We start from the raw sequence: 27,049 nt of genomic DNA on the forward strand, positions 1-27,049 counted from the left end.
ATACAATCATACAATCATACATTACATACAATCATACATTGCATCCATCACATACGATCGTACGTTACATACATTACATACAATCATACATTGCATCCATCACATCCGATCATACGTTACATTCATTGCGTACAGTCATGCATCACATACATTCCATACGAGTGCGAGTCGTAGAGTACGTCGCAATCAATCGCAGCCTTTCATACTAACCACACACTCGTCTAACAACACAGTTACACAATAATTGTACAATAATTCGCAGCCCTATCAGCGCATTTTGTATCAAAGACACGTCGAACTTTGAACGAAATTGGGAGAACGAAACTATTAACACGCTTCAGTATCGTGTTTTTCAAGGAATGTAACGCGAAATGAAACCGCGGTTTGTTACTGTCATTGTACTAGAGGAGTGTTTCCAACTTTCGCTATCTGTGTGCCAAATCGGAGTTCGAGCACTTAGAGGCAAGTAGCCTAGTTGAACCCCCAACGACACAGTGGGGTTCCGTAGAACCACTGGAGTCGGATTACGAAGGACTAGACTACATGAACCTCACCTCGTTCGATTCGAACGAGGCTGCAGTTCCCCCATTTGACACACTGACAGCGAAAGGTGGAAACTTTACTCTAGTACAATGACAGTAACAAAAGTAACTCTACTCTAATGCAATGACAGTAACAAAAGTAACTCTACTCTAGCGCAATGACAGTAACAAAAGTAACTCTACTCTAGTGCAATGACAGTAACAAAACTATCTGTACTCTAGTGCAATAACAGTAGCAATAGTAACAACGAACGAAAAAAGGGAAGAAGAGGTGTCTTAAGTTTAATAAACGTGTCTTTGTACAGAATGCGCTCACAGTGAATTTACAATTATTAACTATCTTACAATTAACTAAAACTAAACGCACGCAACTTAAAATTAAGACGCACGTATCCCACGATGTCCGTGCGAAATCCCTCGTGGTCCATCGGTGGCCCGCTGGGGGCCCAATAATTTACTTATCAACTAATTGTACCCACAGTTCAGTTTAGATCGTGAAATAAAGAATGGAAAGAAATTTTCACGGTCTAAACTGAACTGTAGGTTGCGTAGTTCTTAGCTTGATATCGTTTCACAAACATTAAAGTTTATCGTTTACCGTTTTACAACTTAGCTTGGTAACGTTTTACAAACATTAAAATTTAATGTTTGTAAAACGATATCAATTACCAAGACCCACCACGTGGAGGTGACTACGCACGGGTCTCATTATAATCAGTCTTGTAAATCAGTACTTTTTCATATATTTCTCACACAGATTTCAACTTGTATTTAAGTAATTTGTTACAAAGAGAAATGGTATTCGTAAAATAAGACATAATTGTTTGCTCGATCGAATGTTTAATTTATGATATTGAAAAAATATTCTTGTTTGACTAATTAATACTAAAGGTCTAAATTATTTTTCAAATTATGGATTCAAAGAGAAATTCTGAAAGTATCTAATAATATTTGAATAGCAATAGTATTGTTAGACTAATATTATCTATGTACTTGCAGAAATATTACGTATATATTGTGGTAATTATTGAAGGATCGTAACTATCATAGTATATTTTGTACGACTACGATACGAGTCATGGCAATTGAGATAGTATTGAAGTGAAAATAATCATGATGATATTGGAAAAAATTAAATAACTATAAAAAGTAATTGAAATAATTCTTTAATGATGCCAAACAGTTAATTAAAATTTCTTAGAAATTTGTTAGTGGTTCGATTACTGCAAATGATTAATTGAAAATTTGAAATAGTACTTAAAAATGTTATAGAAGAGAATTTACTGTTTAATTGTAACAAATAAGTTATCAGAAATGTTTAAACAATTATAAAAACGAATTTATGTTTAATTGTTACAAATAAATTATTAGAAATATTGGATAATATTTAAAAAATTATAAAAGAGAATTTATTGTTTAATTGTTACAAATAAATTATTTGAAATTTTAGATAATTTTAAATATTAGAAAATGTTTAAATAAAATTATTTGAAATATTAAATAATGTTTAAACAATATAAAGAATATTCAGAAATAATATTTAAAAACTCACCTCTAAATTTTGGTCGATGTGCACACGACGAAAGTTCAATTGGTAATGAGTCTCCGTACCGCTGAAGGTTAATTTAATATTTCGATCGTCAGTGACCCGGAACTATTGATAATTTTTCTTTTAGTATTTCGGGAAACAATTCCTCTATTGTACTAATCAATAGTTTTTAGATTTCTATCGCAAGGTTAAACTTTCATAAATATCTTACAATGTCAAACGTAATAATTTTTTAATTTTTGTATCTATAACTGGCTAAATCTAAATTTACACTTTCATGATATTAATTTTTAAGTTAGAACTGCATTGATGCTTATTAAATAGAAATTTACGTAGAGAAAAATTGTGTAGTCAAAAATCGAGCAGTGATCGTCGCTTCAAAATACTATATAAGCGCAACATATAAAAATTTCCACTCGTTTATTGTTTCAGATAGCAAGAAATATATGTATTACGTAACTATCTTCTTCGTTATTGTAAATAAAATAATTTAACTATTGTAAATGAATTATTGAAACTATGAAATAATGCTTAGGAATTCAATCACTGATTCAATTGTTATAAGTAAATAGTTAAAATTGTTAACATGCAAATTTATCATTGAGAAGCATTATTTTGCAGGTTGAATAATTCATTTGAAACAATTATATTATTTCTACAATTTTTCTAGACATTATTTAATAATTTTCACAACTTTTACATCACGATTAAACAATTAAATTGATCATTTCATTCAATAAGTCAAAGTCATTTCTCTTATGTGCATTATTCGTATAAATTGTTAATTAAAAATTTTAAATAACACTTAGAAACATTCCAGAAGTGACTTTATTTATTGTTCAATTGTTACAAATAAATCATTAGCAATATTAGATAATGTTTAAACAAATAGAATATTCAGAAATGTTGTTTAAAAACTCACTTCTAAATTTTGGTTGATGTGCACACGACGAAAGTTCAGTTGATAATGAGTTACCGCTGAAGGTTAATTTAATATTTCGATCGTCAGTGACCCGGAACTATTGATAATTTTTTCTTTTAGTATTTCGAGAAACAATTCCTCTATTGTACTAATTAATAGTTTTTAGATTTCTATCGCAAGGTTAAACTTTCATAAATATCTTACAATGTCAAACGTAATAATTTTTTAATTTTTGTATCTATAACTGGCTAAATCTAAATTTACACTTTTATGATATTAATTTTTAAGTTATAACTGCATTGATGCATATTAAATAGAAATTTACGTAGAGAAAAATTGTGTAGTCAAAAATCGAGCAGTGATCGTCGCTTCAAAATACTATATAAGCGCAACATATAAAAATTTTCACTCGTTTATTGTTTCAGATAGCAAGAAATATATGTATTACGTAACTATCTTCTTCGTTATTGTAAATAAAATAATTTAATTTTTATAAATGAATTATTGAAACTACAAAATAATGCTTACGATTTCAATCACTGATTTAATTGTTGTAAATAAATAGTTAAAATTGTTAATATACAAAATTATCATTGAAAAGTATTATTTTACAGGTTGAATAATTCATTTGATACAATTACATTATTTCTACAATATTTCTAGACATTATTTAATAATTTTCACAACTTTTACATCACGATTAAACAATTAAATTGATCATTTCATTCAATAAGTCAAATTATTTCTCTTATGTTCATTATTCGTATAAATTATTAGTTTAAAATTTTAAATAACACTTAGTAACATTACAGAAGAGACTTTATTGTTTAATTGTTGCAAGTAAATTATTAGAAATATTAGATAATGTTTAAACAATTATAATATTCAGTAATATTGTTTAAAAATTTACTTCGAAAGTTTAATCGATGTGTACATGATGAAGGTTCAACTTATAATGACTTTTTCCTTGCTCAACCTTCAAATATGCAAGTCAGTGATGCAGGTGATAAACTTTGTAAATACTTTCAAAAACACTTTTTCTATTCAGCAATCAGTAATTTTCCAGTTTTGTTGTTTCATAGCCTCCATTAATTTAAGGCAACAATAAATACTGTAATGTTTATATTTTTTACAAAGTAAAAGTACGTTTACACCGTTACTTTTAACTTATAATTAATTATTTTTATACTAAATGCTAATTTATTTTATCTTTAACTTATAATTAATTATTTATAATTAATTATTTTTATACTAAATGCTAATTTATAAGTCTGTGATATATAATACTAATTTGTGTAGAAAATAATTATATTACAGTCAGAATTTAAATTGATCGTTTTCTTAAGAATAACTATAGCAAATAAAAAATCGTTTACATTTAAGTCAATAATTTTCGATTTAGATCTAACATTATTCCACAGACGAATAAAATGTTTATATTAGCATATATATATAATTGTTTATATTATAAATGTTTATATTATATATATATATAATTTAATATAAATTTGAATTTAGATGTGTTATGTATTTTTGGATATTATATGCATTCCCTGTAAAATTTAGAAAAATTTGCTATAAACGCGTAAAATCTGCAGCGTGGTAATTACATAAGAATTCTTTGAAGTTTGAGCGAAAGTAATAACAAGACAAGCGTATGGAATCGATCAGAGTACGAAAAACGTGATATCCGTTTCATGTAACTGACTCAACTAATGTAGATGATAATTCAATTAATATCGAATCAAGTATTAATGAAAATATGGTTTATCATCGAAGAGAAAAGAGGAATGGAAGGTATGTGTGTTATAATGACCAGAGTGTAACGTTCTCAATGGGTGGAGTCTCTTACACGGTTTTGTCACGTTCTCGCAGGAAGTAATTACATTCACCAATGCATATCTCTCACGCACGAACCATCGATTATCATTCTTACACCACAGTAACGGAGACTATATTAATAAAGGAAGTTCTTCAAGGTATAAACCATTACTGGTTGGCACAGTGGATGGAATAAATTAATTAAAAATTCGAGAAACTTAAGAATTATGTGTACGGATACGGAAAGCGAATGTTTCGACAAGACGTAATTCTTGGTTAGAATTCCAGCCATTAATAGATAAAACTAAAAACGTGTACTGAACGCGGATAATAATTTTATTATTTGTTGCAATAAATTTAGAAACATCCTTGTTTCTTACTTATTCGGAAATATAGGTGTAAATAATAATTTTTAAATAACTTCAAATGATATAATTTAAAATCGGGCTAAAGTATTTTTCAAGTTTTACTTTTCACACGATCTTGCACGATGTTAAATCCCACTTTCCATAGAGAGTTCTCTGTAGTTTTTTTATAAAATTAAATTCGATTAAAAAGTTTCATCGCATGGAAGGATATACTTTTCATTCAAATGTTTTTTTCTTTCCTTTTTTTTATAAAACGTCTTTCTCTAAAATAATACAGTTCTTTATTAATTATTAATTATTTTATTATTGTTCATTGACTATATTGATCTTATTAAAAGAAAATATTCAAGTCCTCAAAAGTCGTCAAAATTCACAGATTCGTTCCAACCTTTCGCAACCTTCTTGCAATCATACACCACGAACTTCCAAAAAGTAGCCACGAAAAAGTAAAAATCGACGAAAAGGAAGGTCGAGCAATTCCTAGAACGAGTGGATCCATCCTGCTCTGACTCGAAATTTCCAAATTCCTCCAGTGCACGTCGAGTCCAATCGAACGTCTCGGTGAGAAAGACGTTCTCTTATTTTATATCCAGCAGTTTCTTCTCCTTCGAACTTCCGACCGATAAAAAAAAAAAAAAACAATCTGCAAATTTTGGCACGATGCCATCGAGTTCGTTCGACCTGGCGAGACCAGTTTCCCTGCGAACCTGCCGGCCTTGCTTAAAATGCGTAATATAATAGGCGGAATTAATTGGGAATTTCTTGGATGGATCTGACATTTAACGTTTTCACGGTTCACGGTGTGAAAGTTCGGTTGATCTCAACCCTCATAGAGATCTGTTTCGAATTTTCCTCTCTCTCTCTCCCTTTCTTCTTTCTTTAAAAGAATTTTATCATTTAATTTTAAGATTAATTTTGATGATTAATTAATTTACTTCTTGGACTATTTTCAAGTTCTTGAGTACTCCATTTTTCGAATTCAGCTAGTTGATTGATTTATATTCGTGCTGTTACGAGATTAATTGAACGAAGAGAAATAAAGACGGTATACAAAATGTACGAAATTTCGCTTCTGTTGTATTTCTCAAAATGGTAAAAGAAAAAAAAAAAATAGAACGTTTCGATTCTCTGCAGCGGAGCGAAGAAAATAACGGAAAAATTTGGAAGAAGTGGTTCAGAAAATGAATTTCACACGAGAATCTCTTTTATATTAATATTAGACGTAGGATATACTTTCAATTCTTCGTAAAAAGATATCATAGAATTATTATTATTATCTTTCTTTAACTCCCTGTGAGTTTGGGAGAAGAACAGACTCAACGTAGTTCCTGGATGTCGCAAAAGGCGACTAAGAAACCTTGAACCTACTGAGAAACAGAAAATAGAAAGAGCAAAGTCTTTTTCAAGGAAATTTAAATTTGTTGTAATCGAATGACGATGCCGGTTAAGAATTGAATACCAGAAGAGTATTAATGTAGTATTAACAATAATTACAACGTCTCGAAATGCCTTAAGAATTAAGCAAACGTTGAAGAATTAAATTATAACGTTCAATATATAAAATGTCATGTTATTTTATTTTATTTTATTTATTTTGCACCATCCATATCCGTAGAGATATTTTTGGACATACAAATCAGCTTAAGTGGATAACTGAATACATTAAATTGTATTATTATTATTTATAATTGTATTATTATTTATATTATTGTCTATGACAAACAATGTCATGTTTAATCTTAATTAAAAAAATAATAGAAAACAGCTGATAAGTGTATCAGTCGTTCACCTAGAATGAAACTGTCCTTCATCGACAACGACTATCCCGATTATCCCGATTAATTTCAACGAGTGACTGTTTAACTGTTTACTTTTGACATCGTTGCATTGACCGACACGAGTACAACCATAACGGCACGTAGATACGAATATAATGTACACGGATCTTCTGACACGTTTTAATCGAAGTCGAGAGTACGGTGCATAATGTCGGTAGATAGTTAACAAACTCCGAAGGAAAGTCGCTAGTAGCTCGCTGACAATCGGGTCAGCCGTGGGCACGGATCGTTTCGTCTAGTTTGTCATTAATCAATTATGCGATTGCACAACGATCGCGCGTGTGCCTGACTGATTAACAGAGGCACCTCTCTGGTGCCGCGTACCATCGTCGAGATTATGCAAACGCGTATTCTCATCCTCGGTTTCAACGACGTGTGCGAACAATCGTCGTTCGAGTCGGTAAAGAAACAGAGATGAGCAGATTCTACCGTTTACGGTGGAAATGAAAATTATTTGAAAAGAAAAGATAGTAGATAACAGGCGAGAAGATACACAGGATCTTTAGCATAGCGTTTCGTTATTTTTCTTTAGTTGTATTTAAAGGAGTGTTTAAATTTATTTTTCTTCTTTTCTCTTTTACTCTTTATTTTATTATATTATAATTATTTATTATATATAATTAGTAATAATAATATATATAGTAATATATATATAGTTATTATATTATAATATATTATATATATATAAAAATATATATAATATTTAAATATATATAAATATATATTTATATATATATATATAATATATTATATTTTATTTTACTTTTATTTTCTCTTTTACTTTTACTTTTATTAAACGTAATAAATAGCTACAAGCAATAAACAAGATTTTTTTCAAGGAATGTTTAAATTTATTTGTCTTGTTTTCTTTTTTATTTTCACTTTTTATTTTATTATATTATAATTATTTGTTATATATTAATTAGTAATAATAATACTATATATAATTATTATATTATAATATATTATATATATAAAAATATATATATAATATAATATAGTAATAAATATAATAATATAATTTTTAAATATATATTTTTATATATATATAATATATTATATTTTATTTTACTTTTATTTTCTCTTTTACTTTTACTTTTATTAAACGTAATACATAGCAATAAACAAGATTTTTGTAAGGCGAGTTGTGTTTGGAAAGTTGAAGTGACGAAAATTCGTGATGGGTTTCGTCATTTTAGTAGTCTTTCCGCTTCGATACCTACGAAATGTTTCGCGGCTCGTCTTCTTCAGAGAATAAATAAATTAACGCGACGTGGCAATTCAAACAAAATTTAGATATATGTCGAATCCAGTTGTTTCAAATTGAACGCGGTGAACAGTTCGATTTCAATCGTAAATATATACGCTTCGTGCGTGATCTTTACGATATTCAATCTTTGCTTTATTTACGAATTCAATCGATGTCGAATCCATCCCAACGTCAGCCTCGATACAATTTTCCAAAGTGAAAATGAATATATTGACGCTGACAAAACGTTGTTGAAACTGATGGCACAGCCAAGTCTCGAGAGCCAGGACGTTATCTTTATTTAGTCGGCTGACTTAATATGCAGAGCACGATACATCATAATAAAAGGAGGCTGCGACCGTAACGTGCGTTTACGCAGCAAAGCATTAAAAGGGACAGCGACGAGGCGCGGTAATTTGTCGTCTGGAACGCGCCTCCCGCAGACAGTAATATTAACCGAGAAATTGCAAAATCCGGTGATTTCAATGCCGGCAGATGAACGTCGCCGCTCCAACACCCCGGGGCTATTTTTCGTTAAACGAAATTCGATAATTGTCGGATTATTTTCTGAATTTCTTCATTTGTCCGACGTGGAATGGTTTCGATTAGGAAAGTGGGAATTTATAGGACAAAGTTCAATTAGTTGGGATTTTTCTAAATTTTTAAAGAATTACAGAAGCTTATTTTTAATCAGAATTATTCAGAGTGGAAATTGATTCTTGAGGTTATCTTTTAAAAATTCTCGTCCAGGGTCTGGCGTTAATATTTCTCTTCAATGAAGCGGAAATGTTGTGATAATTATGTAGAAGCTCGATTTTTACTCCAAATTAATTTTTCTCGAGATTGTCTTGGAAAATCTTAGAAAACTCCAACGTAGATAATACAAAATATCTTATGATAATTACATTCACTCCATATCATTTACAAATTAACAACTGACTATGCAGCTACGTGAATGTAATTATAAGATATTTTGTATTATCATCTACTTCCAACGTAGACCGATAATACAAAATATCTTATAATTACATTCACTCCATATCGTTTACAAATTAACAACTGACTATGCATCTACGTGTCTATAGACATTGTACAGCCAATTCCAAAAAAGAAAATCGAACTGATTGATCAAACTGAGAGAATTTCGATAATAATTTAAAATAGAAATATATCGAGATAATTGGATTTATATATTCTACCTTTAATTTCCGGAAAAGAGTGAAATATATCGAGGGTCCACTCGTAAATCGACCCGATCTGCGTGTTCTCTCCTCTTTTTTTTCTGCGTGTTGGCATTTCTTGAATTTATTTCTTTTTTCTTTTTTTTTTTTTCTTACGGCTGAATGTGATGTTCGAGGCTGATTGGAACGGGAGTGTGAATTTAATTGCAAGAGCGTGCGATCGAGACAGTGAAAGGTGGAGGTCCGAGGTTGGTCGCGACGCGGAGGACTTCCGGTTTGGGTGGATAGGTTTCTGAAGGTGCACCGAGACTTGTCTCGTAAGGGACAAATTTTGTATAAACGAATCCCTGGAAACTTTCTGCTTGAGCTGTCACGCTTTTTGATCGAGTCGAAACGTTTTTGATCGGTAATAATTTAACAATAGACATTTAATACACATAAATCAAGATTCTTATGAAATAAAACAAGAATGGAACAGGCAATTGCTTATTACATTAAAAATCGAAATTAAGTTAAAATGTAAGTAAAAAGATAATAGATAAACAATAAAATATATAGATAAACAATAAAAGTATGCTTCCAATCACTTTTAAATTAATAACTCGACGTTTCCTTTCTTGATCCATCACCGTTTAAAAATCCATCTTTAAAATCCATCATAAAATTATAATTAATAGTATTATTTATTATCATCATCTAGTATTTATTATATTATTTATTATATTTAGTATATTTATTATCATCATCTAGTATTTATTATATTATTTATTATATTTAGTAGTTATATTTAAAATCCATCATAAAATTATATTATATTATATTATATTATATTATTTATTATATTTAGTAGTTATATTTAAAATCTATCATAAAATTATATTTAGTAGTATTATTTATTATATTATTTATTATATTTAGTAGTTATATTTAAAATCCATCATAAAATTATATTATATTATATTATATTATTTATTATATTTAGTAGTTATATTTAAAATCTATCATAAAATTATATTTAGTAGTATTATTTATTATATTATTTATTATATTTAGTAGTATTATATATTATTATTTAGTATCATCTTTCATTTAACCAAACTCTTTTGACGTATCTTGTGTGATGATTAGTTGGCTCATGTAAACGATCGGCCGTGTATCGAAAATCGCGGTTCGATCGGCCATCAATTCTACAAAAAGTATATTGTGCTGCACAGGATGCAAAGACCTGCTCTGGCTCTGCACTGAGAAGTTTAAGGTCGGTAGCCCACCCAGAAGCCGCCATTGTATCCTCGTTACCCATCGAACACATAAAACATATCGCATAAAATCGTACACCAAAAGGGATGCGATGAGAAATCCTACAACCTATTGTGTTGCTCTTTTTTTAATTGTCATTTCGACGAAGAGGAGAAGGAACGTGTTTCTTTACAGTTGTTTCGTAATACGTGGCATTGTTGCTTTTGGCAAAAATTTTTCATTTTACTCTTCATTTAATTTTGGGGATGAGAGAAAGTAGGAAATTTTAATTTTGGGAGGTGTCGATAAATTTTTAGAAAATTCTGGTTTTAAAGAAAATTTTATAATTTAAAAAAAGTTTTTATAATGCGTGGAAAAATGTTTCGAAAGTCATTTGAAAATTTAGAAATGCACAGAGCATCTCTTGCAGAAATGTTTTCAGACAAATGTTAATTCACGTCGTGTTAGCTAGCTACGTTTCAGAACAGATTTACAAATCTTTGAAATATTTACCGGACATCTGATTCATCGATTAATTTATTGGAATTCGTTTTAAAAATTTCGCTTGCCGGTTTGTTTATTTAAAGATGCGAGCGACTCGTTATATGACTTGAATTTTCACGATCGTTCGCCAGTGTTTAAGCTAATTGCAAATACAAGATGAGTCAGCTATCAAGAGCTAGCATTTTGTTTCGCCAACTGGAACGATATTGCTCTTTAAATAACTCCAGATGGAGAAGTCCGAAAAGATTTATGATAGGATGTTACGTGGCTACGTTATGTTGACAAATTAGATTTGTATTGGCTTGACACGTGCTCCACTTGAAAGCATTATTTAGATATCAAATTTGACCGTAGAAATTGTTTGTAGAGACGTCTTTCTTCAACGTAGAGCTTTTCAGAAATTTAGAAACGTTAATCTAGTGATTAATTTATTGTGAAATTAAAATTCTCGAAATATGCTTCTCTAATTTCTTTTTAATTAATATATTATATCAAATTTAAATTTAATTAGTATATAAAAAATTATATATATGAAATTATATTTTCATACATTTACATATAAAATTTAAATTTAATTAATATATATAAAAAAAAAATATTTCTTCAACGTTATAAAAAACATCGCTATATATTTCTTTAATTGCGTAAAAAATATTTATACAATTTTGCACACGTACGTATTTGATAAAAATGCAATGTCTGTTGTACTGTCAAAGATAAAGAGTTTTTCTAAAATTAGAAGTCTGTCGCACAAGCGTATAATTGCTGCCTCTTTCTACAAATAATTTACAAATACCGATGAATTAACGTTTACATGTTTCAGTAACAGCCTGAAGTATAACGTTACACCACACGTAACGTCGAAAAATTCTTAACAGCCTGAATAGCGCAATTCGTCGTGAAATTTTTTTCTTTTCTTTTATCGAGCGGAGATCAAGTTTCGCGCCAAGTTGGGCCAAGTGGGTTGGAAGAATGTCGTTCAATTTCCATCGGGCTACGTACTCGATATTTGCGAACGGGTGTCGAGGGTGGCGAAAGCGAGACTGTAACACGAGTAGAGAAAGTGAAACTGCGTTTTAAAACGAGCGTCGCGAGGGTAACAATTTCGAGATTGAATCCTTTCAACTTCGATCAGTGTTGAGGGACACGTGTCAATCGAGACGACATCACGCTTTACACACTCGCTGGAAAAAGTTTTTACATTTTATAACGTAAGACTATATACGGTATTCTTAAGGCTTGTATTTGTTTCAGAAGTGAAAGAATTAAATAATAATTTGTATAAACGAAGATTAAGAATGAAGAATACATTTTATGCAAATTTTTAAAAAATTAAACAACTTGATATATATATATATATATTAATATTTAATTTATATTTAATATATTATATGATAGAATTATTAATATTATTATTTAATATATATATTATTAATATTATTAATATTATAATTAATAATTAATATTATAGAATTATAATATATATATTAATAATTATATCATACATATACCGGTGTAATTTGAAAATTTTATTATCGATGAATATCAATTATCAAAACTAAAACGTGACTTTTTTTTAAGACTTTTGAGCGGAAGTGTACATACATATAAGTGATACATCACGATATATCGCGATAGAACTTGCTTCAGTTTATCGAAATTGATTGGAAATTGCTGGAAAGTATATAAAATTGTTTGGTCATCGTCCAACGTCGTTCAATCTGATTAAAATTGTTCCGACTTTCCCGAAACGCAGTCGTTAAAAATTATCGAGATTTATGAAACGCCGTTGAAACTTTATGGATACACCAATTACACATAATCGTTTAAGGTTACCGTTCGACTTTTTTTAAAATTAGTCGATTTCGGAGAAATTTTGTTGCAATATTGCGTTCAGTTGGATCAGGGAAGAATGAAGAATAATTTGTTTCTAAACTAAACACAAAGGATAAAATAATGATCAGATTATGAGAAATAGAAGACGTAGTCATGGATAAAAAGATACGAGAATTTAAGCAGAAAAAGATGACTTGAATGCTCATCAAATTCTTCAAGTTCTTCAAGTTTCTGTATCGTTTCAAATTATATTCCATTCCATTAAACACAATAGAATAGGATAGGAAAAAAAGAAGAAAAAGTATGGGATACATTCCAGCATATATGTATCTCAAGTTAGAAGAGAACAATAGGGACAGCATACGTACTGAATTTATGTATGAATATATATTTAAAAAAAAATAGAACAACCAAAAATAGGATAATCCAAACGTGCCTCAACTTCCAAAATTTCTCCGTCCACTCATTTCTAAATCACTTCTCACTCAGGTTTCGGAATCTTAATTAAAAGGGATAAAAAAAAGAAGAAGAAGAAACGGGCAGACAGTCAGAAAGAAATAAAAGCAGTGGATTTCTCTGAGAAATTGAAATTAAAAAAGAAACAGAAATAATTTTAGAAGACGTTGACCTCGGTGACAGAAGTAATCGAAAAATTCTTTCAATATATTGAAAATATTGATTTCAAAAAAAAAAAGAAAAAAAGAAGAAAACACAGTGATCGGCGAATTCTCTTGAAAGTCTCAACAACCTCTCGAAAGATCGAAAGGGAAGAGATTAAAAAGAAAGAGAGAACTCTACAGCCTCGGTGATCGACCCGAATTCCCCCGGAAGATCGTCGAAAATTTCCAACGAGAGGAACGAAAGTTCCCATCGATGGATCTCAAAGATCGAAAAGAAAAAACCGGGAAAGAAAAAAAGAACGAAAGAGAAAACAACTACGAATGCTCTTCAAAAAAATCGAGAGAAAGATCACAGTTGGGAAAGAGGTTGGCGGTCATCGAAAGGAAAAGCAGGGACCGCGGCTCTCTCGTGGGGAGATCAGCTGTAGGTACTGCTCGTCGAAAGGTCGATGAGTTGTTTCAGCGGTGGATTTCGAGGTCGTTCACAGCGTTCGCCGGTCGAAAAGGCAAAAAGAGATTGCCGGTAGAGTGTGGGCAGAAGAGGGACGGACTGACGGCGAACGGGCGGGATGGAGCGGGTCCAGGGGGAAGGAGAGAAAAACGGCGTTCTTGCCAAGAGTTCTCGGTAACCCTGAAGTCAGTCTTTGTGCCATCGGATAGCCACGGGACGTTGGAGGTGCACGCCTGCAGGAATGCAAATCGCGAATGCACCCAACGTACGACGCGATTCTTTCTCCTCTCTTCGATTTCTAGCCTCTTCCTCCTCCTCCTCCTCCCCTGTCCGCGGTCATCCGAACGAATCGAATGATAGATAGGTTAGGATAGAATAGATTTCAGATCGTTCGTGGCAGAGGTAGCAGAGGATGGTAAACTTCAAAGAAGATCGACGATCGGAGGGGACGATGTCGTTGGAAGCCGCAGAATTCGATGGAAACTCGAAGGATGGAAGATTGATTGTTTGGTATCTTTGTTACGCGTGTTCAGGGGCAACTGGATACAACGCGAACATTCGTGATATTTTCGTTCGATTATTTTTCTGTTTTTTTTTTTAGAGGAGAATGATGCGGTTTTATGGTATTAGTAGATTAGGCATTAATAGATTATGTATTAGTGGATTATGTATTAGTGGATTAGGCATTAGTAGATTAGGCATTAGTAAGTTATGTATTAGTGGATTTTATGGTATTAGTAGATTAGGTATTAGTGGATTTTATGGTATTAATAGATTAAGTATTAGTAGATTAAGTATTAGTAGATTTTATGGCATTAGTAGATTTTATAGTATTAGTATATTAGGTATTAGTAGATTTTATGGTATTAGTAAATTAGGTGTTAGTATATTAAAGATCGTTTCTAACTTATAACTTGCTTTCTACTTGGCTTTCAATTTGGATTATTCTGTACTTAATATTAATGATTTAATTAATCAATACTAAATTTTAAAAGAACTGTGAGAGCCTTGAAGCCTCGGCAAACGTGGAATGGCGTTCATCGCCTGCGTCGTGTATTCGCCTTTTCTGTATCAAAGCAACCTTCTCGGATCTTTTATAGAAAAATGCGAGGGATAACTTCGCGCGACATGCCGATGGAAAAAAAAAACGAACGTTTCATCAATCGTGGAAAAAAAGAGAAGACTCCATAAAATTAAGCGAAATATCCTTCTCGAGGAATTTTTATCGAGTAAAAAGGAAGCGGTCTTTTATTGGACTACAATGTCAACACGTTGCGAACGATCATTAAATTCAACAAGCGCGCGGTTAATCGTGAACTCGAACGCGAAGAACTCCCATTTAGAAAATCTGGGTTAAGAACGCTTAATACTTTGGAAATCGAGTAATTTGTGAGGCAACGATCGACCAACGACACGACGTAAGTGTTAATTCCCAACATGGGTTCAAGGCTGTCCAAATGGAATTTGATCGCGGATCTAGCGAGGAATATAAATTTAATACTATCATAAGTCTTATTTAAAGTTAATTTTACTTTGTGCTGGGTTACGATTCAAGAGTTTTATTATACTTTTTATTTTATCTTACTTCACTCTACTGTGATAAAATGAACGTTATTGCATATTACAAATTTCAATTTCACACATAAATAAATTTGCAAGTCGGTATCAAAATATTTTCAAATACCTTTCTCACAGCAATTTGTTCATTTCTTTCTTTTCGTTTCAAAAATTTTTTGAGAAATCGATCGTTTTAATACGACATGGTAGAACTATTGGACAGAAATTTCATACCTTGCTCACGCTTTATTATAAAAGATAAGTAAATGTCCCACGCCATTAGCAGACATGACTCCTACAGTATTCGCAGTCGATAATTTTAATGAAACTGCGAAGTGTAGAAACGTCTTCGCGTGTTTTTTTTTTTTTTTTTAATTAAGAGAAGAACGACCGTTAGATTAATTTCACTTCACGTCAACCAAAGTACATGCTCAGAGTAAATTTAATCTTATTTATTTGTACATTTACTCTGTAACTATACGTGCGCTCTTATCGTTGAATTTTCGTTTTGTGTCGAAACGCGTATTATCAGGAAGTCGAAGACATTGCCCCTTTTCGATTTGTTGACTCACTGATTAAACAAACTACTGAAGAAGCTGTTCGTGGAATTTGTTTGTTCGCTACCGAGATGGGAACATTCCTGATCGATTGTGAGAAGAGGTGCTAAGTCATATGAAACGCGAAGAACATGTTACAGTGAATCATCTATCCTTGTAGCGTCTTTTATATTGGATGTTGCTCTTTCAACCTTTATGCCTTTCGAAATGAAATCAAACAGTATTTTAGAATTTATCATAGTTGACAGATAAAGTTTAATTATTTTATTTTATTTTATTTTGACGGAATGAAAACGAATTGCGACGATATTTTTATGTCGCCAATGCTTTGTTCGCAATTTTCGTTTTAATAGACAACGTAAGATACTTACTAACACGTAATCATTAATTTATTTATACAATTATGAATTATTTGTTGATTTTAAGAATTCCAAATTGAGAATTTTCGAACAGGCGCGACGTTCGAAAATGATTCTCAATGTTCTTAGAAATCGACTTGGAATTAATGGTCAATAAAAGGTCAGAAGGTCGATAAAACATCTCTCTAATTTTACATCGGATTACGTAAATATCGCCGTGTTACAAGCGGATTTCTTCAACCTGAAATCACTGTCAAAACCTCAACTTGCGCGACTATTATTAGTGCCGAACAATTTCGGATCGCATCTCCCCTGTCCAACGAAACATCTCAAACACCGACGTGTTTGCTTCATTATTACGTTTACGTGTAACGTGAAGTTGAATTCCATCGGTAAATCGTCCAAACGTGACAAAATATTGAAAACATTTTTAAAAAAGGCAGACAACAGCGAATTAAATTTATCAATCACGAGGTTTTTATCTTGTTGTAGCGTGAAAATGTAAAAAAAAGATAATAATATCGGATAATCAATTCACAGATAATCTTCGTTGCGAAAAATTTCCTCGATATACTATAGAAACGTTAATTATCCTGAATTGATTGCCAAACCAAAAAAAAGAATATTTTTCAAACCACGTTCGAAGAAAAAATCCACCTCTCTCGCACGCGATTCTCCTTTTTCTTCCCTTTTCCCTCGCGGTCGCCAGAGTTGGGCATATATTTTATTGTTCAAACAACGAATAAATCTGTCAAATTTATTCATAAACAACGAGGAAAAATTATTCGTTATTTTATTCTACGTTATCGTTCGTTTTGTAAATGTTGGTCGGTTGAAGTGGATTCCACTTTATTAAATATTAAAAGCAAAGCAAATTTATAATAATTGTGAAAAAAAGACTCCTGATTCTTTTTTTCTACATTATTTCAGTAAATATTTCGAATAAAATTTTATTCGAAATTTTATTCAAGTAAAATTTTATTCGGAGAATTTATTCGAAATTTTATTCAAATAAAATTTTGTTCGAAGAATTTATTCGATATTTTATTCAAGTAAAATTTTATTCCAAGAATTTATTCGAAATTTTATTCAAATAAAATTTTATTCTAAATTTTATTCAAATAAAATTTTATTCGAAGAATTTATTCGAAGTTTTATTCAAGTAAAATTTTATTCGGAGAATTTATTCGAAATTTTATTCAAATAAAATTTTATTCCAAGAATTTATTCGAAATTTTATTCAAATAAAATTTTATTCTAAATTTTATTCAAATAAAATTTTATTCGAAGAATTTATTCGAAGTTTTATTCAAGTAAAATTTTATTCGGAGAATTTATTCGAAATTTTATTCAAATAAAATTTTATTCCAAGAATTTATTCGAAATTTTATTCAAATAAAATTTTATTCTAAATTTTATTCAAATAAAATTTTATTCGAAGAATTTATTCGAAATGTTAATCGAATAAAATTTTATTCGAAGAATTTATTCGAAATGTTAATCGAATAAAATTTTATTCGAAGAATTTATTCGAAATTTTATTCGAACAAAATTTTATTCGAATAATGCCCGATACTCTGGTAGTCGCAGAACCAAAGAGGGCGGTTTCTCTCGAGACGCGGTGTATAAAAAGCGTTGGTAAATGGAAGAAAACATCGATGGCGCGTAACGAGATGGGCACGAGGGAAACGGAGGATCGACAATAAGACGGATTTCCAGCTGGTCAATAAATTTCCTCTCTTCTCTCTCTTCTCTCTCTCTCTCTCTCTCTCTCCTGCACCGCGTGCCAGTCGTATACGCAACTACGAGCTTGGATTCTGAATGAACGGACGCGACGTGTTGTTTCGCAGAGGTGAACTTCTTTTTCCCTTCAGGTGGTTTACACGCGTGCATAATGGCCGTTTGCGGCTGTCGTAATCCATGCGACGACCACGACAGTTGAAAGCCCACGTTGTCTTTCGGTGTTCAATAGTGTGTAGCTGTCTCTCTCTTATTCTTTCTCTCCTTAATGCGCCTAAGCAATCGCAACAGAAGTCTATCCCGTACGCCTTCGTTCTCTTATTTCCTTTGTCCGACTCCTTTGCGCAGCTGCTTTTCTGTTTATACGCGTTCGCGCTGGTGATTAAAATTTGCGCAGAGAGGGCGCGAAGCGAGGATGAAGTTAGCTCAGCTAGAAGTTAGTCGAATCAATCGAGCTTAAGGGTGATCGAGTTCAACACTGAGACTATAGCCAATTTGTTTAAATTTGTATATTCTAGAATTGCATATGCTGCAACCAAAATGTTTCACTGGTCTAAATTACCTAGGTTCATCGTTGTCATTTAACGGAATCATTTCATTCAATTTACAGCTCATGGATTATCTAAATAAATAACAGTTGAAACAAATAGAAAAAGTAATTGGATACTGTCTCATGCCAAAATCTATCACTGAGTTTATTGTTTATAGTTCATTTATTGTTTATAGTTCATAGTTTAATGGTGTTTCAGGTTAAGGAAATTTATGATTTGTAATTGAAATTACATTTAAGATAGTTTACGTATCATATTAGTATATGCAAGTATATGTAAGATTTGCAGTGTAAGACAACCGGAGGATTATAATAAAATAATAATATAAATAAATAATATTAACAATGATAAAATATAATATATATTATTATATATTATTTTTATTATTATATATTATTATATTGATAAAGAATCCATGTAAGAGCATTATATTTAATCCTCTGTACTAGAGTATTGAAAGTTATATGTTTTATTATATTTTATTATATTTATTACAATATATATCTATAAAATTAGATACTGTCCCGTATCGATCAAATAATACTTTCAATAAAGATCACGTAATACATAAAACATATAACTTTCAGTCCCCTAGTACAGAGGATTAAATATAATGCTCTTACACGGATTCTTTATCAATTAATGAAATCATTTCTTAAATCTACTTGTAGACTACCAAACAAAAAATAATTACACATCACTTAATAAAAGTGCCACCTTGGGATTTTATACTTTCAATGTCGCGAAATACACCTATAATTTTTTGATAATCCCGTCTAAGTATAATAGTTCTGAACGAAAATAACAGTGATTCCTTGATCACTGATTGGCTCGGTGGTAATGGTCATGCAACAATTTCTATTTCATTTATTTCTGATCTGCATATCGGAGTGTACAGAGTGTTCAGTTCGAAAGATTGAAATTACAAGCGGAAGTGCGTTGATAATCGACGTACGGCCGTTAGGTCACCTGACTTCGATCAACCCAGTCGTATCTTATTACTTGTTACTCGGTTCTCGGCGACGAGCAGAGATTCCTATAATTAGGAGCAATAATTAATTAGGTCGACTTTCTCTGGCTCTGGTTGAACCAGTCGGCTCCAAGTGACTCCTCTTACTTGTAACTGGCCGATCGATGATAGTTATAAGCTCCTTAATTAGACCCGTCGTCGATCAACGAGTAATTTTGTCGATGATCGGCAGTACGTACATAAATATATATATATACATGTATTATATACGGCTCGTAATTTTTCTATCAGACTATCGTTCAGGATTTCTTTTTTCTTTTCTTTTCTTTTCTTTTCTTCCCTCTGTTGACCGTGTTTTTATAAAATTATATTTGCGTAACTATAAATTGTTATTTACAGACCGTGTTCTTGTAATATTATATTTGCGTGGCTATAAATAATTATGTTGTATTTGTGCAGCTATAAACTATTATGTTGTAATTATTTTGTTTATCTGATAATTCTTCCAGATTTTTTTGTGTTTCAACTGAAATTTATTTCGGTTGTATTTTTAATAATTGAAAAAGAGGATTTTTAATCCTTAGTTGGTTCTGTGTATAGTATTAGATACTATTATTAGCTGCTATAGTAGTCAAATTAATCATTATTATAATATTGTTATTATATTATATATTCTGTAATATTGTTATTGTATTATTATATTGTAATAATAAGTGGTACTATATTATAGAATCAATTAAGCTAAACTCTCTCCTAAAATATTATTATTAAAAAAAAAGAACCTTGTTTGTTTTAATTGTTAGGGATATTAAGTATAAGACAAAATTTTTTTACTTCCGACAGAATTAAACTAACTTTAAATTCGTATTGATTCTACTTACTGTTACTAATATTATGTGATAACTGCTATTATGTACAGAGCCAAATTACAAAAATACGTTTTTTTCTCTTAATTGACAAAAAAATACAATACAATACATACGTACATTGTATGCAAAGATAGATGAAATATTCAAGGCAAAGTACTCGTTATGGTGCCTCGAGTTCCACTTCTCTAGTTGTGTTCACAGAAACGTGAATTTGCATAAATATCATACAGCCTGGTTAAAACCGATTTGAGGATCGCGAGTGTGTGTTGTATATTGCATGAGCGGTAGTTCCTACCAGAATATCGTCTACAGATTAATTCCTATAAACGTTTCAAGCTCCGCAACAATTAAAAATACACGTTTCAAAACTAAAGTAACGTATCATACTTTTTTCACGAATTTAACACAACGTGCAACATAACACACACGCAGAGATGCTTCCATTAATAATATTCGCTGTGTCACGCAACGCAATTATTGTAGAATTTTTTAATGATAAAACGATACTGCTCGGTCGTTGCAGATAGAAAAAATAGAAAATTCGGGTAAGGAGGGGTAGATAATTACGTAATCGGATTAATATCGGATAATGCCGTTTTGGAATAACAACGAAGCATAACAGAACACCGGCGCGTGTTGCATGCGCTCGGTTTTAATCGATTATTTTCACCTGATCCGCTCGAGTTCGTCCGCGGGCCCCCGCGGCTTTGCCCTCACACGGAATTTACGTGGGTGGCATATGCTTAGCGGGGGCGTCTCGTGTAGCCGGTGTGTTTCACATTCAAATCGAGGAAGTTATGTCAGGGCAGCGTTGCATGTATAAATAAATCGCGACGAATCCGCCGAGCTAATCCGCCGAGATTTACCCCTTTCGTTATCTCAGCCTGGCGATCGGCAAATTTCCAACTTTCCTGTCTTCTTCTCGTTTCTGTTTCTTTTCTGTGTGTACGTACGTACGTACATACGTGTCAAAGTGCGCGGAATTTTCGTGACAGTCGTAATTGTAATTATTATAGAATCGGTGTAAATTATCGTGAGAAAATAAGAGAAGATGATGATTAACTTTAACTCGTGGTTAGTTGTGGAGAAATAGGACGGTTATAAATGAAAAAAATACCCCGATGAAATTAAAAACGAGAAAAACACTTGTAATAACGAAGCCTTGATAATAATCGAGTTATGATAAGCAACAGTAATTGCTTGTCCAGGAGAAAGCTTAGTGCTAAATAACTTTCACAATAATTAACACGTGCTAATTTAATTATAGTTATAACACAAATATTAAAGTTCACGCTTCGACATTAATTACAAATATCAGAAAAAAAAGAGTAAGAATTCTCGGAAATTTCAACCAACAGGATTTTTCTTTTCTTTTTTTTTTTTGAGAATTCTTCGAGCAATAAAAAAAATCGCTTCGACAGTTTTATGAAGTGAACACGTTCGGTAGTAAAGTAAAAAGTTCGGAGCGTTGTGTGTTTTACGAGCATCAGAAATTCCTGTAGCACAGAAATTCCATAGCCGAAAAGACTATCGTTGATGCGAAAATTTCGATGGGATGAGTCTTAGAATGGTGCAAGTGACTCATGCTGCCTTGTGGTTCGTAAGAATAGCCCGATGAATTCGTCGATTATTCAAATTGTACCTCTCATTCGCATTTTTTATGAACTTGCTTACTTTCTTACAAAATGTACAAATATCCCTGAATAATATTCTGTATTATTATTAGACTATAGTGAACTTCCGCCATTTTCAGATAGAAATAGTGTAGAATATTTTAATACAGAATATTTCACATACCGTGTTCGAAGATATTTTACAAAATTTCAAATTACCATGTTCCTAATAATGTTCTGGAATTCTTCTGGAATTTCTTTTTTCATAATTTTTAATTGCTACGATCAGAAAAAGTCGAGTGCAACTTCCGATAATTATCTCCAATAATTAATACCGTAAACAGTGTAATCAGTATCGAGCTCATTTGCATCGCGCATTAAAAAGCTCGCCAAGTGTCCAAACACGGTCGTGTTTTTGCGTCAATTTAAAGGCGAACGAAAGCCCTGTAAAAATCTTCGCAAATCAATTATCTCCTTTCACCGGCGCGATGAATCGCGATTCTGCTAAATTGCCAGGTAAATATCGTACAATAAAGAATCTTGTTTACATCTCTGCCAATCTCTGGTTAACCACGGAGGGAAAAAAAAAAAAAAGAAAGGAGAAACAAGAAAGAGGTAGAGAGTAATTTAAAAAACGAGCTCGATCACTTTCGCCGCGACGGAAAGGATACGGATACGGTTTGATACGGAACCGTTATCGAAGCTCATTTGGCTAAAAATTGCGCGGACAGTTGGACGAAATTTCACGGTCCGATTGCTCGCGAGGAAGAAAAAAAAGAGAGGGAACGGAAAAGGAAAAAAAGAAACAGAAAAAGAAAAGAAAAGAAAGGGTCAGCCAGTAGGTAGCCAGTTTCATTGAGGAGATAAAGGCCAATCATGCTCGCAGTGACTCACCAAATTTTTCGCATACTTTTTTGCCGGCAGACGGGCCACGTGAGAACGTCGACTGGAAGCTACATAATTAAACCGGCCAAACCCTGGCGGAAGAGCGACAAGGATCCTCTAGAATTCTCGTTGGAGCATGCGATCCAGAGGATAAGGCCATACGTCGTTGATCATGATCGAATGAACGACGCCGACGATCACGGTAGAAATCGTAACTGCGGCGTGATGGGTGAGTTGAAATTATTTGAAACAATTAGACTGCGGATTTTTATGGCTTTTGTTTGGGTTTTTTATTTGTCAGATAAATTTAACACAGTATTTATATAATATAAACATACGTACGTGCACGTATAATACATACATACATTTGGTACTGTTATTGAATTTATAAACGTATATATTATATTATATACTTAAATTTATAAACGTATATACTATATATTATATAACATATAGTATATATTATATACGTATAATTATATAATGTATAGTGTATATTACATACGTATAATACATACATACATTTGATACTTTTTTAATTCATATATTAAATTATGTAAATTATATAGTGTAATAGTTGTAATTGTCAGTATATAAATGAGACAAAAGTAGTATGGCTGTAGAAAGTGATTAAATATAGTCTTACTTTCGAAAGATCAAAAGATCTTTCTTATGATTTTTGTTGTTATAATACGACACTTGACATATTTGAATATATTATAATATATTAATATATTATATATGTATTATATGTTATTATATATGTATTATATGTTATTATAAACGGTATGAAAATACTGTAGTAAATACTATAGTGATCAAATAATTTTTACAGTCATTTATATGAATGAAAATATAATATTTCGCTGTCTAGAGATATTTGTCTGACTATCGTATTGATTAAATTTTCAGTCAGCTGATTTTTCGAAAGAGGTGATTGTTAAATTAACCATCTTTATTGACACTTTTTAAGATATACATATGCTTGTAACTTTTCCTTTATATAAATTACCATTAGCTACCATTTCGAAGCGAAAGAAACAGTTATTTCTTAATAACAAGCTTGAATTCCTTCGGTCTTCCCCATTTTTTTTCAAATACAATTACCTTCCTTTCGTTCTAAATTCTATATTCTAAAATGTACTCGTGAAGTATTCAACAATTGATACCGATCGACGTATTATACACCCTTCGCGAAGCCATTTTTCTGCAAAACATTTTTTACGATCCGACGATTCCACCCAATAAAACTACATTACATTCAAATTCTACCAACGTTTCTCCGGCTGCGTTCATAAAAATATGAATTTGCATAAAAATCCGCGATCTAGACGTCGCTCTCCTAAAACCACGAATCTCTCTCTCTCTCTCTCTCTCTCTCGGTTGTACCACGCCGAAAACGTATTAATAATGCATGCAGTTGGCGCAGCCCCGCATTAGGAGGGACAACGATGCACACGTGTGCATGCGCGCGGTTCGTAGTACTACAAAACGTCCAGGTGACTTCGATACCTATCGTTTTATTCATGACCAACGTGTGTACGTGTACGTTGGTTGGTTCTCTTTTAAAAGAAAAAGAACCACATGTCACGCGTGTGTCGCACGGCGAAAGTTCATTCGAGCGTGCCGCCTTGGCCAAGATCCGCGAATAAATAAATGGACAGCTGAGGCTGGACGATCGCCTCTTCTTTCTCTCTCTCTCCTTTTCTCTCTCAGCTCCACCAACCGGTTTTTTCGACAGCTCGATTAACATTCCGTTGTCGGGCCGTTTCATTGTCCACCAAGGCGCGGATTAATTATTTCGTCAGCCCTCGGCCAGTGTCTCACGTTCTGCTGATCGTTGAGTTCCCTCAGGGATTCAAGTTGAGACGATCGCGAATAAGAGGTGCGCGAATCTACTTTCTTATTCAGGTATCCGTCGTGGTTATGATTTCTCTTTTACAGCGTACAGGTGACGGAGTTTGGGTTAGGCGTGGATGGGATGGACACATTTTGAAGATTTCGCTCGTGGGCGGATGTGGACTTTGTTGTCATTAGTGTGTCAGCAGAATTTCGAGACTATTTTGAGATTTATAAATGTTAACTATCTTGCTAAAGGAACTTACAACAGTGGACAAAAGATAGATTTAAAATTATTTGTCTGTATGATGTTTTATGATATTGATGTGTACGTACGTACGTCCCATCTCGTACCATTTTTTTTAAATCTCCTACTATCTCTGTATGCACTGAAGTTACTAATTACCATTGAAATTAAGACGTAGAATATAATTATATGTAAAACTACATCATATTATAGTCACGATCTTTATTGTATATCTAGGAATATAATTTTACATTAGCTGAAATTATCATTTCTAAAAGAATCCCTGTTCCTTTCGCATTTTATTTGAAATCACAGTCAAACATTGAATATAAGTTTGCTGTTGATACGAAATTACACGAAATTACAAACATTTACTGTTGATACGGAAAGATGTAGTATTTTTAGAATGAAACTTTCAGTCAAATCAAAAACGAGAAATTTGAGTTTCAGCGACGAGAGGATTAAACTACGAATAATTTCAAAAATAGAATCCCTTTTCTGTTGAAAATTTCAGGAAGAATATCAAATTAATTTCGATACCTTCATTCAGTTATCGATAATTAAATCCACGAGTTGTACGTTTGATCGTACACGCGATATTTATAATATTTGTTTCTCTCGTTTCGCACGTGATTGATTTAAGACCGTGATGATTTATGAACAATACTTGGGCTCGTCAATAAAAAGATACGATACAAGGATGCATTATTAAATTCCGAGAGCGGAGTAATTAATTTCGCCGTGTTCTTTCATCCCCTCGAACTCTAGAAACTTTCAACGGTAATACAATTAAGCTTACAAATTGCATCCTTAGCCTCGCGTGATTTATGACTTCATCAGAAAGAAGAATTGCTTCGTAAATGATTGATCTCTAACCACGATAGTTTAGAAGTAACATCTTCACTTGACAAAACAATGACGTTGAAGAGCTTCTCAAGGAGACGCGTAATTACATGAAACAAGCTGCAGTTGATTTTAATCAGAGATCCACGGAAAAAGAAAACAAAAAAGAGAAGGAAAAAGATATTATTAACAATTCAGTAATAATACATATACAATAAATTCTTTCTGTAATACGAAAAATTCATTTATACAAAATTATTTGAAGAAATGTAGTTTTATTACGAATAACTAATTCTTTTCACAATCTGAAAAAAAGTATTCGATATTTTATACAAAACTAATAACTAATATATTTTAGTATACTGCTCTTACTTTGTACGATTTTACGTTTTTTAATTTTCCACAAACAAATATAAAAATCCACTGTCTACAGATAAAATCTAACTGTTGAATCTTTTCTAAACAACAAACGAATTACTTATTCAAATCAAGACCATCAAAATTCCAAAGTTTTCTCTCGCAACTCCAATGACCTAATCCAAATTTCCAAGTCAACCCTTTACTATCCCTTAAACCATTCTAATTTTTAGTCGTCAATATACAAAATATCTTTAATTCTTTTAATTCTCAAATGAATAAATATCCACATTCTAACTCTCAAACATGTTTTAAACAATAGACAGACTTTTATTCAAATCAAAATCATCAAAATTCCAAAATTTTCTCTCGCAACTCCAAATTTCCAAGTCAACTCCTCATCTATTAACTCACTTTAATCCTCAGTCGTTAAATATACCAAAAGATCTTTGGTTTTTAAATTCTCAAATGAATAAATATCCACACTATAACTCTTAAATGTTTTTTAAACAACAGACAGACTTTTATTCAAATCAAAACCATCA

General features: G+C 31.8%; 1 protein-coding gene across 7 annotated transcripts in view; it reads left to right on the top strand.

The window, feature by feature from the left end:
• The window catches only part of LOC122538462 (A disintegrin and metalloproteinase with thrombospondin motifs gon-1-like), a 188,403-nt gene that overhangs the window by 106,805 nt on the left and 54,549 nt on the right, over nt 1-27,049 (top strand). For all 7 annotated transcript variants that reach the window (XR_006308856.1, XM_043672551.1, XM_043672547.1 and 4 more), the window contains exon 6: nt 23,258-23,447. Coding sequence is in view for 6 of the 7 variants with exons in the window: in XM_043672551.1 (XP_043528486.1) it covers nt 23,258-23,447 (190 nt within the window). In the remaining variant the exon portion in view is untranslated. The remainder of the gene's footprint in view (nt 1-23,257; nt 23,448-27,049) is intronic.

This window comes from Frieseomelitta varia, unplaced genomic scaffold, assembly GCF_011392965.1.
Source record: "Frieseomelitta varia isolate USP_RPSP 00005682 unplaced genomic scaffold, Fvar_1.2 scaffold_164, whole genome shotgun sequence".
In the NCBI taxonomy this organism is placed as follows: domain Eukaryota; kingdom Metazoa; phylum Arthropoda; class Insecta; order Hymenoptera; family Apidae; genus Frieseomelitta; species Frieseomelitta varia.